At 33.6% G+C, this 18217-nt stretch overlaps 1 protein-coding gene across 1 annotated transcript in view; it reads right to left on the bottom strand.

The window, feature by feature from the left end:
* BANK1 (B cell scaffold protein with ankyrin repeats 1) overlaps positions 1-14856 on the bottom strand; it is a 271822-nt gene extending 256966 nt beyond the window's left edge. The window contains exon 1 of the mRNA XM_063108726.1: positions 14463-14856. Within this exon, the coding sequence (XP_062964796.1) occupies positions 14463-14841 (379 nt within the window). The 5' untranslated portion in view covers positions 14842-14856. The remainder of the gene's footprint in view (positions 1-14462) is intronic.
* Between the last annotated feature and the right edge of the window lie 3361 nt (positions 14857-18217).

Raw genomic sequence — 18217 nt, 5'->3', positions numbered from 1 at the left:
AATGTTGCTATTAATTTAATCTATTTATAATCTAAGGGTTTATAAATTTATATGTAACATTCTTTTTTAGCTATACTTTCATTTCATAATATGGCTTCTCCTTCCCCAACCCCTTGAAAACTCACCAAGTTGGAGGAAAGAACATTAGAAAAAAAGAAAACTCAGGAAATCCAAAAGAAAACTTAACTTTGAAAAGTACATTTTATGCCATGTTTTTCCCAAACACATTCGACCAAAACCAGGCAAGGACAGTTAGCAGATATCCTACCCAAAGAGATTTATTAATGGGAATACAGAACAGTACAGTTTTACATTTAATAACCTACCAAAAATGTATCCCCAGGGTAGTGATTTGCAAAGGGCCCATAACACAAATGTTGCAATTTAATTAATATTTCATGCCACACTTATTTCTAATTTGCCATTATTATAAACATAAATCATTACATTTTCTTGCACTATAGTGTCCATTATGGAAAAATTCGTCTTTTCTTTGACATGACTCTGAATTCAACTCTCTAAGGCAGTGTTATGCGTTCTAACAAAATGTGAAAACTAATTAAATCACATCTTTTCTACCATGAGATGAGCCTAATTATTATCTCTAATAATTCACGTGATGAGAAAGGAACACAGTCATCCCATATTAAAAACATTTTTAAAGAAAACTGGATGTTTTATTTTTAAAAAGTGGTTAAATTTCAACTGTTTCTAAAGAAATCTCTTTCTCATCTAAGTTTAATTTCTTGTTTCATTGAAATTTTTAAGAAGAATTTTTATTTGCAGCATCTTAGACTCACTTAAAACCATTTTCTTCTCTTAAGTTGGAATGTCTACATTTCACACTATCAATCCACTGAAGCATTTTGGATGTTTTATTTCAAAGGTGAATTGTTCTATGAAAATAAAGCATGTGAAGACAGAACAGAGAAGAAAAGGCAGTTCTCGCTGTTAGGTTCAAAGGCTCACAAAATCCCTGTCTCAACATGTGTGACAGAAATCTTCATTCGTCAAAATTTTTAATTGTTCACAGTCCATGTTATACTCCTAACTGATAACTATTTGTTTCCCAGTTTGAAAAAGAGTTTCTAGCAATCTATTTACAGATATAACAAACTAGAGATTCAAAACTATCCGTCTTTTTTTTAATCAGACCTAAAATACTGCAAATAATAATATTAATAACAACAAAGATATTTCATGCATGAATGACTTGAAGGTAAAGCAATAAAATCTTCCGGGGGCAAAACAATAAGGAGGCACAAATTTATAGTGTTATGGGAGGACACTGGAACCATATTTGCTCTGAGTGTATCTGAGGATCCCCAGTGGTTTTAAGGAGCTCCATCCTCATTGGACAGAAGACAAAGTCGGGGCATGAGAAAAGTGAGAAGTCAGACCAGAGATCTACCTATAAACCTTGGACACCAAAACCTGCAAAAAGAAATTTTCTTTCTCAGCCTTGGCTCTCGGTGGATTAGAAAAATAGAAAAATTGTCTCAAGATTTCACAGCTGAGAGCATTCACAGGTTTTAGGACCTGTAAAGAGTCTACCTAAAAAACTGGCAAAACACTGTGAGCCAAAAATTTAGTTTAAAGTGGTTCCAGGTGGAAATTCAACTTTTTGGCAAAAACAGACCTAACTCTTCTCTTTAGCAAAATATGTTAAAATTACGCCTCAAAGGATTTCCATAGATAAAGTTCCATGTTACTTCAATTACAACGAAAAAATACATAAAAACTAAAAGCCTTAGAGACTCAGGTTAGCAATCCACATATGCATTACTAGTTTCAGAAAAAGACTGTAAATAAGTATTAATATAATGAATAAATAAAAAAGGAAAATGAGGCTGTGAAGAAATCAAAGACTATTGAAATGGATCAAGCTTTGATAAAACATCCAAATGGAATTCTTAGAAATGGAAAATGTAATAATAACATGTAATAACTGAAATTACGAAACTTAATGATTTTCAGTGGCAGATGAAAAACAGCTGAAAAATCTGTTATCCAAAAGAGAAATCTGAAGAAATGAAGTACAATGAAGCAAGGACAATGGGAGGACAGATGTGAAAGGTGGTTAAGAGACAAAGAAAGACAGTGGGAAAGTTGTACGTGGGGCTTAATCAGAGGATGGAGAGGAGGGAAGATCATGGAAGGTGTAATGGCCCAGCATTTTTAGGTTTTTGGAAAGATATGGAATCTCAGATCTAAGAAACACAAATAATTACTTAATGGATAAATTTTAAAAATAAAATATCTAGACAAATCTTTGTAAAACTGAAGATACCCAAAGACAAGAAAATCTTAATAGCAGCTAAAGGGAAAACAGATCGGCTACAGAAGATTGGTGGTCAAATAATAGACTCTCAACAGTAACAATGGAATTGAGAAGAGAGTGAAATATTTTCAAGGACTGAGAGAAAATAAATGGCCTTCTATATCCAGTGAGGCTATCTTTCAATCATGATGCAAATAACAACATGTTTGCACAAATCAAACTGATATAGTTTATTAACAATAATAAACGATATTAAAGATACACTTTAATGATATACTTCATGGAGAAAGAAAATTATCCCAGAAGAAGGATTTGAGATGCAAGAAAAAACAGCATAGAAAGAAAATTGTAAATATGTCATTTAAGCTAAACACATATTTTATTCCATAATATCAAAAACATGTAAGAAAACGAAGTTAGAATAATTGTCCTGTAAAGCTGGAAAAGCAGATAATTACAGCTAATGCATTATAAGGCCTTTTTATTTTTCAAAAGAAAAGAAAGATGATAATAACAAAGATCATTAATAATAATAACTGCTAAGTCAAATATACATCTTAAAATTTCAACACAATGGAATGCTATTCAGTCATGAAAAGAATGAAATCCTGTCATTCATGGCAACATGGATGATAATGTTTGAGGTAGTGAAATAAAAATCAGTGGTTTCCAGCATTTCAGAGGATGAGAGAGAGAGAGGAAGAAGGAAGGAGGGATTAAGAGGTGGAGCACAGAGGATTTTTAGGGCAGCAGAACTATTCCGCATGACTCTGTAACAGTGAATACATGCCATTATGCATTAGGCAAAACCCATAAAACTGGACGATATACAGAGGGGACCCTAATATGAAAATAAATTATTAATAATACATCAATATTGATTCATAATTGTAACAAATGCACTACACTAATGTCACATGCCAATAAAGGAGAAACTGTATGTGAGGGAACTGTCTGTACTTTCTGCTCTATTTGTCTATAAAACTAAAACTGCTATAAAAATAAAGAAAAAAAATATCTAGGATACCACTGAAAGAATAAAATTGGAATGCAAATGGAATGGATGGGGGACTTCATCCAAAAGAGGACAGAAAAAGTTTAAAGAAAAAAAACATGAAAAAAATGGAACACATAGAAAACAATCGATAGGGTGACAGAATTGAATCCACATCTATCAGGCATCACGATCAATATAAGTTGATCGAATTATATATTTAAAAGATGAAGATCATAAGACTAAAAAAATCAAACTATATGCCATTTATAAAAGATACATCTAATATACAAAGATTAAGCAAACATATGACAGTAGTTGAAAATTTAAAAATCTAGAAAAACACACCATATAAATCACAAACTTGACCTAATGACCACAAAGAATGGCACATATCAAATGTGGGAAATAAGTATTCTTTTCAAGCACACATGGAGAATTTTAAAAATTGGTCAAATACTGTGGAATATACTAACATTAATAAAGCAAATGTATATCACATGGCCTAGCTTCCAAGGCCCTGTAGTTTCAGGTATAGCCTAACTTTTTAAAATTACACATAGAAATGTTAAACTTGTGGAAGACAGGAAACTTTCCCTGGGCTAAAGTCTCTGTTGTAGATAAAGAATCGTAACACAGCAAAATTGCTGGCTCTAAGAGCAGATGTCCTTGGTGCAGCTAAACCTAATGATTATTGCCATGACAATTATCTTACTTTTCTTTCGTAACCAGCTGTGTTCCTTTTCTGTAACTTTCTGACCTGGAAAATAAATACTGAGAGAAGACCCTAGTTTGGTGTTATTTTCCAAGAAGGAATGCCTCTTTCTTGAGGGTTCCTGGGAAATTAACCCCTTCAGGGCTTCTCACTGCTCAGAAGAAATGGGCTTTGAGTAATCCTTTTTGTCTCTGTCACCCTGGGGGAGAGGTGACAAAATACCAGGCCATAAAAAAGAACTCAATGAATTTCAAACTACCTGAGAAATACAGACCACATTCTCTGACCATAAAACAAAATTTAGAAATCAGTGACAAAAAGATAACTTAAAGCCCAGACATCTCTTTATTTATAATACTTATAAAGAGGAAATCAAAATAAATTTAGAAAATATGTAAAGCTTAATTATAACAAAAAAAGTTGTAAGAACATTTTGTGTATAGATTGAGAAGTGCTTAGAGAGAAATTATAGTCTTAAATGTTTATTTTAAAAGTAAAAAGCAAAAAGGCTTTATATCCAAGAGCTAAGCATTTTAAAAATTCATAGAAAATAGAAAGATAAAATATATAATAGCAAAAATAACTAAAATAGAAAAATATATAATGGAAAATTTGTTCAAAAATTCAAAAGGTCTCCTTTCAAAGGACAATGACATTGACGAGTCTGCTCAGATTAATCAAGTATAAAAGAGGAGACATAAATAAGTGATCTTAGAAATAAAAGAGGACAGCATTTCAGAGCAAATATAAAAAATAAAGAAATATTATAAACAATTTTATGCCAATCAATTTGAAAACAAGTGAAATTAACAAATTCCTAGAAAAATAAAACAACAAAAATGATTCAAATAGAAAATCTTGAATAGCTCCAAATCTTTTAAATATATTCAGCTGAAACATTCAAGTAACAGGTAATTCATAGTGGAAAAATAAAGTCCAAGCTCATCTTACCCACCAAATTAATTCCAGATGGATTGTCATAGTTTAATAGGAAAGTCAAAAGTTTCAGATTTTTGGAAGATATCTGTATCTGTACAACTTAAGAGAGGTGAAGATTTCTTAAACAGGATATAATAAATAATAAAATTTTAAAAATATTGGTATGCTTAACTATACTAAGAGTTTCTGCTTATCAAAACAATTTTAAAAAGGAAATTAATAATTTAAGCCTCAAACTCAAGGTCTGAGAAGATATGCATAAGATATGCAATGAAATATTGTTAAAGTATCCTAAAAACCATTTTTAAAAAGACAAAAATAAACAAATAAAACTGGATAAAAGACATGAGAAAGCATTCCACAGAACAAAATTGGAGAGCGGACACATGAAATATGTAAATATATGAGAAAATACTAATTAGTAATCAAGAAAATGCAAGTAAAATCTACAATGAAATATACTTTCCACTAAATTCCAAAAGCTAAAAATTCTGAGGGTACCAAATACTGGAAAGGATGGGAAGCATTGAGGATTCTCTTACATTTCTATCAAGTAAACTAGTACAACTCTGTTGGGAAAACAATTTGCATTAACTATTCCGTGCACAAATCTTATGACCCAGCAATTCTCTTCCTGGACATAGGCCCCCAAATCTTACACTTGTATACCAGGTGACTTGCACAAAGAATTTTCATAGAGCAACATTTGAGTGCAACAAATGAAACGAAATAAGAAAACAAACAAAAAGCTCTGTAAATAGACAAAATTTATATAGATAATAAAATTGACAGATAAATTATGGTGCATTCTAACTATGGGGCAATGAAAATAATCAAACTATAACTATATACATCAACATTGATACATCTCCAAAACATAATATTGAGTGAAAGTAAGTCAGAAAAGAACAAATACAATATTTTTCCATTAATATAGGGAAAACAAAAACAAAAACAAACCCTCCCCACACACAAAACAAAACACAAAAACCCAGGCAATTCAGATAATATATTTTTACACATAAATGCATATGTAGCAAAACTATAAACAAAACCAAAAAATGATGAAAACAAAGTTCAGGATAATGTTTATCTGTAAGAAGGGAGAGAGGGGAAGACAACAGGGGTAAGGTCCCTAAGGAGCTGCAAGGGAATCAGTAATGTTCTATATCTTAAGGTCCAAGTGAGTCCACAGGTGTTTGATTTTTTAAATTATTCTATAAAATGCACATACACATATACTCTACTATGTATGCATGACTAATTTCATAATTAAAGTAAGATAAGAACAGTATTTCAAAATACCCTGTTCAGACCAGTAAAAATGCTCAGTATTCGTATTTCAGGGCAATTATTATTTTCTAAAATAATGAGCTAAATTATAGTTGCATACACATTTATAAAATCAACATAAACAGTTTCCTTGTTTTAAGAAAAATAGAAAAATTTTGAAACAACAAAGGGCAGATACTGATCTATGTACAATGCCACTATTTCTAACCTTTTGAGCAATGCTTAATTATTCATTAATAACAATTATATTCATGAGACAATTTGTCCAGCTCAGTGGTTCTTAAACTTCAGTGTGCCCTAGCCCCAGTGGGGAGCTCGTTAAATGCTTATTCCCGTGACTCTCTGCTCTTTCAGAACACACTCCCAGAGATTTAATGCAGTAGGAGTAGGATGGGGCCAGGTATCTGAAGTTTTGGCAAGTTCCTCTCCTTATTACCTTGGATAGTCTGATGCAGATGGTTAGAGACCCATAGGTAAATAATGATTTGTATGTACGGATTCGTCTTACTATTACGTAAAGCTGGAACAACGCAGGCAGACTTCCTTTACTTCATAAAACCAGTACATTTAATTTATCATTTGCAAATTCCTTCTACTTTCACACACACACTAAAAATCGTTACACTTTGAAAAGTACAAAATTTAATAAACTAGGAGGAGTGGCTCTAATTCATTCACTTTATTTAGAGAAAGCCCAAACATATCAAATTGTGAAAAGGAACTAGAAGCACTAGAAAATGAAACTCCTATTTTTCTTTAACATATATACCCTTTTGTCCACATGTACCACATCTAGTGAGAACAAACCCAGTTACCTAACTGATAAGTTACCAGAAACGTCTCTCTCTTTCAACCCCTTCTTCCCGCTCCCTGAAGGCGTTTTCCCTGAGCCAGGCCCCAAAGCAGCAGGACCTCGCCTGCTCACTGGCCTGCGCCCTCCAGGGAAGGTGCAAGTCCTGAGATGCGAAATGAAGCCTTTCTTTGCTAACAGCCTTAGTGACTTAAATCAACTTTCCTCTTCCTATTTCGTGCCACTTCCTCCATTTTCGCCAGTTTTCAGTTTCGTGAACTCTAACTCCTCCTAGAATGTTCACCTGGCATCGGACTCACTTCCTCCCTTCACACTCTTTTTCAACCTTGTGTTTTCCATTCTCCCCTCTCACCTTTGCTTCTTGCCCTATCAATAACACCCTGACCTCTATTTCCAGTCCTAGAACCTTCCTGTTTTCTCTTTCTCCTCTCTCCTTCTTCCCAGTCTCTGTCTCCCTCCTCCTCACCCCCTCCCTTTCTCCTTCCTTCTTTCTTCCCTTCCTTCCATTTTATGTATAGAAAGAAAAGTAATAAAACTAGCTTACATTTATCGAACACTTATTCTTTGCTGGTAACTCTTTTAAGCTCTTTTATATGTACTAAATAATTTAATCATGACAATAATCAGATAAGGTGGAAACTACTATTACTTAAGTCAGGTCTCCCTCCAGGTTATACCTCCTGTTCTGGGCTCAGAGGCAGGTAATAGAGTTTCTGCAGGAAATCTATTTAACATTTGTTTAATGGGAAAAAAATATTTCTCCTTTAAACATTCAGCTTATACAAGAAATTCTAGGAAGAAACTTAGTGCAAATTAATGATTCCTAATGTTTTTGAACCATTCAATTCTTCTAAGAAAGAAGCACAATATACAGCAAACCAGACTATAAGACATGGGCATGCTACTTGATATAAAGAGCTAACATATCATGTAGAAAAAAAGACCAGTAAACAATACAGAGTGAACATGCCTTCCCAAGCGAGGTGACCCCCCTCTTAGTAAGAATGGCGGTAGAACGCTACGTCTTTACACACCAAACAGACATTTGAAGGCTCCTCCATGGTTGCCTACCTTGGAGCAATTAGGTTAACTTCCCAGTGCATGCACTGAACTATGTCCTTCAAAAAGCATCACCTCTGAAAGTTGCAGAACTATCAGCACATAGCACAAGAATATGCTTACTTTGCTTTTTGTTTATTTTTTAGAACTATAAATGTGTATGGTAAGTAAGTCAGGATATTTAGTCAACAATCATATGCATACATATATGTAAACAATACATATATACATACATGCATTTGTGCATACAGATGCATAGGTCTCTATGTGTGTGTGTCCATATATATATAAACATTTGGCAGTATAGGCCAGTTGACATCCTGCCTCATTACCCCTAAATGTGTATTTCCTAAAAACAGGGATTTTTTTTTTTTTTTTTTTACATAACCATCGTACAATTTCAGAATCTGAGAAATGAAGATTATATAATGCTAGTATCTACTATATAGTCCATAATCAAATTTTATTGTCTCATTAATTTCCTGTATAGCCAAATTCTCCTGGTCCAGCATCCAATACAGTAGTTTTCATGTCATTTTAGATTCTTTTAATCTGAAACAATAACTCATCATTTCTTTCAGTTTCTCGACCTTAATACTTTTGAAGAGTGTGGAATGTCCCTCAGTTTGGGTTTGTCTCTCATTTCTTCGTGATTAGATTCTGGTTATGTGTTTTTGACAAGAATACCACAATAAACCTTTTCATCATTAACAAAGTGAAGAGCCCAACTGCACCATAAACATTTGTAAGCTTGCACTTAAAAGCACAGTTTGTACTTTCTGTTTGGTTGGGGGTTTTTTTGGTTGATGTTTAGAATGCTGAAATGTTTTATAAGAAAGTTAATAGCATTAAATTTTTAAAACAGAAAGTAATAAGGAGAAGAAGGAAATGATCAAAAGGAGTTACAGAGAATACAGAATGTCCTGACAGTCCTAAGTAAGCAATAATCAAAATGTAATAGATTTAGAGAGATGAGGAAAGTATTTTTCAAGCAGAAAGGATCTGAGATGAATTTATTGATTAAGCAACTTTCAACTGACCTTGAAGAATGGCTGGGATCTCAACTGAAAATACGGGGAAGGATGGTCCAGATAAAATATAGGGAAGCATTAAAAAGAACAGTGGTATAAAGGTAGAGAAGGGGAAGCTGTGTTTGTTCACCGGGGAGTCATGCAATTACCCCAGTAGACTCCCAGCCTGATCCTACGCTAAAGCTGATGACAATTGGCTGGACGCCCATGTTGGCTCTATACCTTCCAGGAGCTGGAGGCCATGCAGAAAGGATGAACTCCACTTGAGAGGCCACGAGGCCTGGCTGACTAGTTCTGAGCAGGCCCAGTACATCAGAGCGCTTACAGCAATACACAGCTCAGACAGGAAGGAAGGAAAATAACGCTTCCGGGTAGTTTGTTTCTGTCGTGTTGTTTGCGGTGCTGTTTATTTTGTTTTTTTCTTTCTAATAACAGTACTGTTACACTGCTACTTTTCCCTTTAGGCTTCTTTTAGTTTTAACAAAGCTAAAAATTTAAAATCCTTGGTTTGGTAATATGAAAATAAAATTAAATGTTAAAGTTCTTCGTGAAAGAATGAGCAGTTTTTCCCATCACTTGACAATGAAGACAATATGAGAAAATAAGCCATGGAGAGGGGTGTGGGTGAATGGTAACTCGGGAGGTGAGAACCAGAGTGCCTGAACAGGTTCAGAGGGAAAATGTGGCCAAGTATGGAACAGACAGCGAGGAAGGAAGGAGGCTCAGGGGATGGGCCACGGTCGTAGAAACTGGTAACCATTTGGGAGGACTACAGTGCACAGTGGTGCTCACAAATGTTAGCTGACTTTATTTATACTGCATATAAACAATGCTGTTAAAACCTATAAATGTGGAGAGACTAGAAGGAGAAAATCAGGTAAAGAACCAAAAGTAAATACAGAACTAGAAGACAGAAAAAGGCAGAAATGTTACCAAAGTGGTTATAAAACATAAACAAAGGTGGAAACACATATGAATTTGTATTATTCCCAATTTGAGAATTAAGGAGATAGGAAACTTATTTTTCTTAATTCCTTAAAAAGAAATAAAATACTCAGAGCAAACATGGATTATTGTATCATTTTAAAAACTTTTTTAATATTAAAAACTTTTTTCTGGAGCCTTGATTAATTATAAAATATCTTTCTCCTTCATTAAGTTTTATAAAATTTCCTCTGATTTTTCTTTGTCTTATGTGAATATATTAGAACAGTTAATTATTTCCATGACTTTTGTGGCATTTTTATTATTCTCTTTATAGCATGTTTCTGAATAATAAGTTTCTATTATCCTTTATGAAATGCCTCTATGGGATAAGAGAAAGTAGAAAAGAGACAGCGATAATTGAATTCCACATCTTTTGTACTATTTCACTCATTTTTACACAGTTCTAAATTTTGAAAACTCGACTTTATGTGTTCAACATGAATGGCAATATGAAACATAAAATAATTTAATAGACCACTTAAGCTGTTTACTAAAACAAATTTATTATTGCAAAGACTATAGCAATTAGTACCAATTTTGTCATGGAACACAACCCATATATAAAATTTATTTTATGCATGGTTTGGAAATGACTTATGGATCTACATTCTGGTTGCTTTCTTGTACCTCAGACACTTGAACTGTCTTTTCCACACAACAGGGTTATATTTTCTATTTGGTAATCTAAGTTATTCTAATAAATCAGTGTTCAGAACTTTAATGTAGGAAGATGAGAGCTAATAGTGTCTTCAAAATAGTGCTGCGTGGTCTATAAAGTGCAAGTGTTTCTCCTACCAAATATGAATAGGAATATAATTTCAGCATATAGCAGAATACCACTTTCATAGCTACCCGAAGTCACTCATCATAAAACAAAACAACTAAAACAACAAAAAGGTATTTCTTCAGTAGTATTACATAATAGTGACATCACAAGTTAAGTAGCCAAAACAACCTAAGTTCTTTGAGGAAAAAGAAATTATGGGTGTGAGGAACCATTGAAAATTTTGCCATCGATCTTCAGTGCTCCTATGTCTCAGAGGAGATAAGTAGCATACTATGATTATTTGTACTCTATATGTTCTTTATTGTGATTTTCTTCATAATTTTCCAATTGAAACTTTTTTTCTTTCCAACCAAAAAAAGCATAATGTACTTGAGGGATACTAAACCAAATAAACAAAACAACAACAACAATAAAAATCTTTGAGTACTTCTAGTTTGAAAATTGTGGTGCAGAGTCAATATTTCCCCTTTTTATGCTTGTACATCATCCCAACACATAAACAGTAAGAAACAATTATGCAAATTCCCTGTTTAGTGAAAATTAGGAAACAGTGAAATCACAGACCCCAAGATCAGTGGAATGGTTCCCAAATCAGTGACGACTGAGCAGAAGTGTGTGCAGGAGCAAACGTAGAAAAGAAATCTTGAAGAAACAATACAGAAGCTACAGATTTCAAAAAGAGTTCACAAATATACCTTCCTCTAAGGCTAAGAGCACATGCCTTGTTTTAATTGCAGACATGATGCAACTGTTTGAGGTGGAAGCACCCACGGAAGCAGTTTGATTCTAAAAAAGCAGAAAAAGTAAGGCTAAAGGAGAAACTACACAGAAAAGACATATCATAGAAAGCATCTATATCTTGGAAGCAGAAAAGCAAAGTATTTCTTTGTAAAACAACAACAATAACAAAACAGAACAAACAACATAACCCACACTGTATATCTCCTTTGGGTGCACCAAAAACAACTTATTTGTTCAGTGACACGGAAAAAAAACTGAACCAGCATAGGATCTATATAAAGGTACTTACGAAAGAAAGAGAGAGAAGAAAACCAGTGACTCATGGAGGGTACAAACTAAAAACATGTTGCCATAAATGAAGTTGCAAATTGTGATCAAACATTTCACCATGAATTTTTAAAATTTAATGAATAGCAATCATCTTTTTGAAGCATGTGTACAGTGCAGAAAATGCAAGGCATCAAGGAGAGGTGAGCAAGCCAAGAACAAGAGATGAATTGTAAGCTTCAGGTGCTCAACTAAATGGAATAAAAGAAAAAAGAAAAAGTACTCTAAAAATGAAAGAGAAGTTGGAAGTAATGTAGAGGAAGAGAAATTACTGAAAACATAAAAAGTTAGCCAAGGCTGAAGTGAAAATGCAAACTAAGTGAATCAGATATTAATAGAAAACCAAAAAGGATTAGAGAGAAATTGTGCAGTGCATCACAGGCAAAAGAAATCCAAAATACATATAAAAGGAATCCCTGAAAAATAAAATAATGATAATAAAACAGAGCAAATATTTAGATATGTCAAGAAATTGTTCTTGAAATAAAAGAAGATCTGAATCTACACTTTGAGAAAAAGATAAAAAAGAAAAATAGAAAGCACATACCTAGGCAAAATAATCCAGAACAATCCTCACTAAAATAACATTTCAGTGAAGTCACTAGATTTCAACTATAAATGAAGAATCCTTTAGTCAGCCATCCAAATACAAATTGTCCAAGTTCTACAGAGCTAGAAGAAAGAGCAATGCTGTCCTAAGCCAAACCGTACTTGAAGAGTAAGGCGAGAGGCAAACACTTTTGAGTATGTAAGAATTCAGAAACATTGCTTCCAAGAGGCCTTTCTCAGGAATCTAGCAGAAGTGACCTTCAGCCAACCAAGAGGTGATTAAAAACACTATAGCAAAGGAAACTGCCAAAAATGGAAGCCCCTTTATAAGCAGATCCTCCCCCAGTGGAGCCTTCAGATGACTGTAGCTCTGGATAGCTTGACTATTGTAACCTCATGACATATCCTGAGCCAGAACCTCCCAGATGAGCCACTCCTAGATTCCGGAACCATGGAAATCATTGTTTATTGTTTTAAGTTACTAAATCTTAGAGAAACTTGTTACCGTCACCAGAGATAACTGAAACAAAGGCTTAAAAAGTATTGGATTTGAAGAGGCTGCAATACTGGAACTAACAAGAGATTTTTAAAAATAGAGTTATTTCCCCACATGGGAAGAGTGAGGGATATTACCCTCCTCAAGCACAGTGAGAAGGGCTTCCAGCAAAACATTTGGGATTGATAAGTGTTGCCTGGGTTTATAGAGAGCCAACACTTGTGTTAGGCCTGTGTTTGGAAATGCCCAAAGGCAAGAGACTGGGGCTGTATTGCTGCTCTGAAGACAGGATGGTGGCAATGGCTATATTGGAAATGGCTTGCATGGCCAGAGTTTGTCAGGATAAAAGATAAATGAAGGTTTTTGCAGACAGATGTGGGCCAGGTGGGAGAGACACCCAGCCAGGCCATTTCTCGAAGTGATTTTGACCATGACATGTGACACATGAGGGAGCCATACAACCTCACAGTAAGAATCTATAAGGGTTGGACAACAACAGCTAGGAGCTTAAAGAAGAGGAAACAGTCGTCTCATTAAGGAACTGCAGAAGAGCCATTCCCATAAATGAGAGGAACTCCAAAGAACCCAGAAATATGCTCCAAGAGAAGAGCCAACTTTTAATATCTGATATGGCCAATACAAAATAACAGCTCCACCCCTTCCCTGTAAGAGATGAAACCATAGCTGGAAGACAGAGTTGAAGACAAAGCACAGGTTGAGAAAACCAGGGAAGCAGCTGAAAACAGCACCCCTTCCACGTGGAGCAGAAAAGATCTGTGAAAGGGGGAAGCGTTAACATTAGTAAGCTTCACAGTTTTGCCTATTACATGGGACCATAATTAATTAACAAATGGATTCTTGGGTTCTGCTCTTAGACATAATGGTTATGTACTTAAAATTAAATTTGCTATTTAAAACGAGTAGAAATAACAGTATTTCATAGCATATATATAGATATCATACAATTAGCACAACAGAAGCTCTATAATTCTAACCCAGATCTTCAAACTTTGAACTGTCACTGACTAGCAACAATATTAGGTTAGATAATATTAATTCGAGCCTCATCAGTTAAATGAGAAACCAGCTTCCATAATCAAACTGGCATATAGCATAGCTTACCATACTTTGTTCTGCCATGGTCTGTCTCATCTGCGCTGTCTTAAGGAATACATTTACAAACCATTTTTAGAACAACTGATAAGCCTTGCTTGTAATCAAGCTAAAAATTAAGATTCTTAATGCATTTTGTGGAAAGTACAGTGAACTTGGAAGGCAGCTATGCTCACCACTATACCACCAACACCTACTGAAAGTACAGTGAACTTGGTATTCGTTTTTCTTCCTTTTATCCTAACATCAGATATTCATTGATTTAAAGAAAACTCAATTTTTTAATTATAAAAAGTAAATAAATAAAAATGAAAATAAATAAATATTTGGCAACACTACCTCTGAATATAATCCTCTTGATTACAGAGATGTAGTCTTCAGGCTCCTGCTCAGTTGAGATCTCCCATCTGCTTCCAGAGATATTTAGTAATTTATAGAACTGATCTGAACTCTTCACCCCACAAAGCAGAGTAACTACACTTTCTGGCGAATGAAGTGTCTTTCCCAGAAACTGACATTTCTTTGGAGTTAGGTCTTTAAGCAGGCTGTTTGATAATATCAAAAGTTTACATTTGTAAGAGTTTAATCTCAGCAATTCCAAATGCCGAAGAGAGAAATTCTCCAAGCGATACAATAGGATTGCTTCCCTTTTCACTACACATAATAAAATTTCCCTCAGGTACTGAGCCCATTCCTCAGCGTCTTCTTCATATATCATTATGATGTCTTTTGTATTTCCTGAAAAAGAGAAAATAATGTAATGAATTGTCTTACATTTGAAATGCTAATAGCAGATATTATTATTTCTGGACATTTTTAATATACTCTTTAGATAATATATTAATTTGCTTATACCAAAGACGAATAATATAATTCACATTATCCCCACCATAATCACACAGGATTAAAGTAACCATTAAGATATAACACAGTTAAATGCCTTGTGCGAGTCTGCTCTGTAGTCATTGTACAAATGTGAACCTAGGATGCTCAACACAGATAAGTGAGAGGCTTCCTGGCAGAATGGAAAGGAAACTCTATGGAATTAGCAGCACTGGGCTCCCAAGCATGGCTGTGCCAGGAACTACAAATTTTACCTAGCTTGGTATTTCACTCCTTTCAGCCTTTGTCTCTTATTCTGCGAAGTGGAGGTTTTAAAAAGTAAGCTTCACCTTATGAATAAAATTATTGTGAGAATAAATGAAAAAATTTACATTAAAGGTCTTTAAAATAATTCTTCCAAGTAAAGATTGGTACATAAAGCCAGATTAAAGAATTTCTATCCCCAAGTAAGCAACAAAATAAAATTTTTTTTTTTAAAAAAAGAAAAAAATTCAATAGCAGAAACCAAATAAAGGGTACTAACACATGTCATAAATGAAAAAGTGGATGCCAATGAAATATACAGAAAGTTCCGGTAGAGCAGAACTAATCTGAAACCTATCTCCCACTCCAGAACCAGTATTGATGAAGAAACTTGAGTCACCAGAACCCTTGGGGTGCTCATACGTCTCCTCCCCATGTGGAAAATGATCATGGGGTGTATTCGGAAGCAGGAAAGGCTGTCATGACCCTCCAGAAGTCGGGGCTCAAAGCTGAGTAAGTAGGAAAAACCAGGCAAATCTCTCAAATTCAACCACACCTGTGGGCAGAAGAGAGGGGCCTTACAGAGGACATTTAACGGAGTCTTAATAGAGACCGCAGCACAGGACTAGAGCATCACACAGACAAACTTTTCTTCTCCCACTTTCCCTCAGGTCTTCAAAAACTGACTGGAATATGATTCTGTATGTCCAACTGTGGCTAGGAGGGAAAAACAAAAAGTGCCAAATAAGATAGAGAGGGGAATTTAAAGAAAAATCTTCTCATGCCATATTGGGCAAACAGAAAGTTTAAGCTGAGCTAAGAGAAACACGGGCAAGATGAAAGATTAGCAACACAAATTGGTAGTTGTGGAAAAAGACTATGGCAAATAATATTAATAACAACTATAATGATTATAATAATTAAGAAACTAACACATTGGTAAAGGCTAGTGGAAATCATAAGTAGGGAAAAAAACTATGAAAGTCCTTTACAATATTAAAAAGACCAGAGATTAAATAAAACCAGAGTCAAAGACTATTTGATTTATTTAAAACTATAATATGAAAGGGTATAATACACAAGGAGACAAGTTGAGAGCCAAAACAATAACATTACCCAGATAATAAATAAATTAGAAAAAGTAATGACTAGATTAGACATAAGTAATAGAAAATAGAACAAAGTTAAAGCACTTGGTGAAAATATGATATATCTAGATAAGAGTCAAGAAGGAAAAGATTCAATATAAGAATAATTCCAAGGAGGAGAATAAAAACACATTAGTATATTTAAAATATTTTAAAATATTTTATAATTTCTCATAATTTTAAAAATCCTTGAAATAAGGAAGACAAAGGAACCATCTCTAAGGATCAATGGGACAGTCAGGTTCCAAAAAAATTGTTAACGAAAGTATATCTTGATTAAATTGCCCTTGGTTTAATGATTATTATAAAATTTCTTCATATATCTAGCAAGGAAAAGCAAGACACGAAAAAGAAAATTATTAGGTTAGTTTTGATTTCTTCAGAGCATTTTCAAGGTCAGATTACCATGAATTGTTAGAAAGTTCTTACAAAAATAATTTTTATAGTATATTTATACTATAGATTATTGCAGAACAATGAAAAAAAATGAACCACTCCTACACGCAACATGGGTGAAATCTAAAGATATAAAATTGGGTGAAAGAAGAAAGGGTGTATACTGCATGACTGTATTTATATGAAGTTCAGAAGCAGAAAAACCTGCTCCATGGTGATACGGATCAGAATATTTGAGGGAAGGATTAATGAATGAAAATAGGCACAAGGGAGCCTGCTGGAGTCCTAAAAGTGTTCTATATCTTGATCTGGATGGTAGTTACATAAATGCACACATATAAAAAAATGCATTCATCTGTGTATCTTAGATTGTGTGTGTAATTTACACTGCAGTAGATAAGTAAGCTAAAGGAAAAGTATCAAAAGAAACTTTCAGGAGCACTTTGGGAGAGAAATCAAAAGGAAATAAATAAATAAAATTAAAATTCACATATATATGAAAATTTGAGAAAAAATACTAATAGGAATTTGATAATTCTGATATGATACTTTCAAAAAAAATTTAAGATAGTTACATTACAATCCTTTGCACATAAAATGAAAAATGAAGTAAATATTAATTCCAACGAAACAAAAAGAAAACAAAAAGTTATGAAAGTGAAATAATTATATGCTATTTAAATCAATAGTGTAAATGTGTATATAATCATAATAGTGTAAAAAAGGACTAATGATTTGACTACAAGTTGAAATTCAAATATCCTGGACCATAAGAGAAGAGTCAGATGAATTAAAAGATCTAAATCTATATCTAACATATTACAGGAAGCCAATAGACATAGCTAAAGTTAGCAAATCAAGAAATAACAGTATAAATGTATCTTTTTGAAATGTGAAATAAAACAAAAAAGAAATAATCAAAAGAATTATGCTTCTAAGATTTTTATGGGGAGTGGTATGGTGTTTGGGGAGGAGGAGAGCAGAGGGCTGCTGGTTTTAAATACAGACATTTTATCCTTGTTCTATATGAAAGTGTAACTGTAATAGAAATTTAAATAACAGGAAAAAAATCCAGCCAAATATTAGCAGAACCAAAGTAAAGTAAATGAAAATGCAAAAAAAAAAAAAAAAAAAAAAAATTGGAAAAAGAACGGGATGAGTTGAATACACGTACATACAGAACAAAGGTTAAATACCAAGGGCATATGATTGCACTACAAAATGCACATGTTAAAAGCCTTGATGAAATAAAGTAATTATAGAGTGGTATAACTGAACATTTGGGGAGGAGAAAGTATAAAGCACTAACTTCATCTTTCATAGAATTTAGTCCTTCAATACTGCCTAAATTTGAAACATAAATTTTAAAAGTGACTTTATTCTGTATTTTGTATCATCATTTCCCCTAAACAATAATAAATTATCTAAAATGTACTCAAAGTAAAATAAAAATTATCTGAAAAT

This window comes from Cynocephalus volans, chromosome 9, assembly GCF_027409185.1.
Source record: "Cynocephalus volans isolate mCynVol1 chromosome 9, mCynVol1.pri, whole genome shotgun sequence".
Taxonomy (NCBI): domain Eukaryota; kingdom Metazoa; phylum Chordata; class Mammalia; order Dermoptera; family Cynocephalidae; genus Cynocephalus; species Cynocephalus volans.
This window is presented reverse-complemented; position numbering and strand designations above follow the sequence as displayed.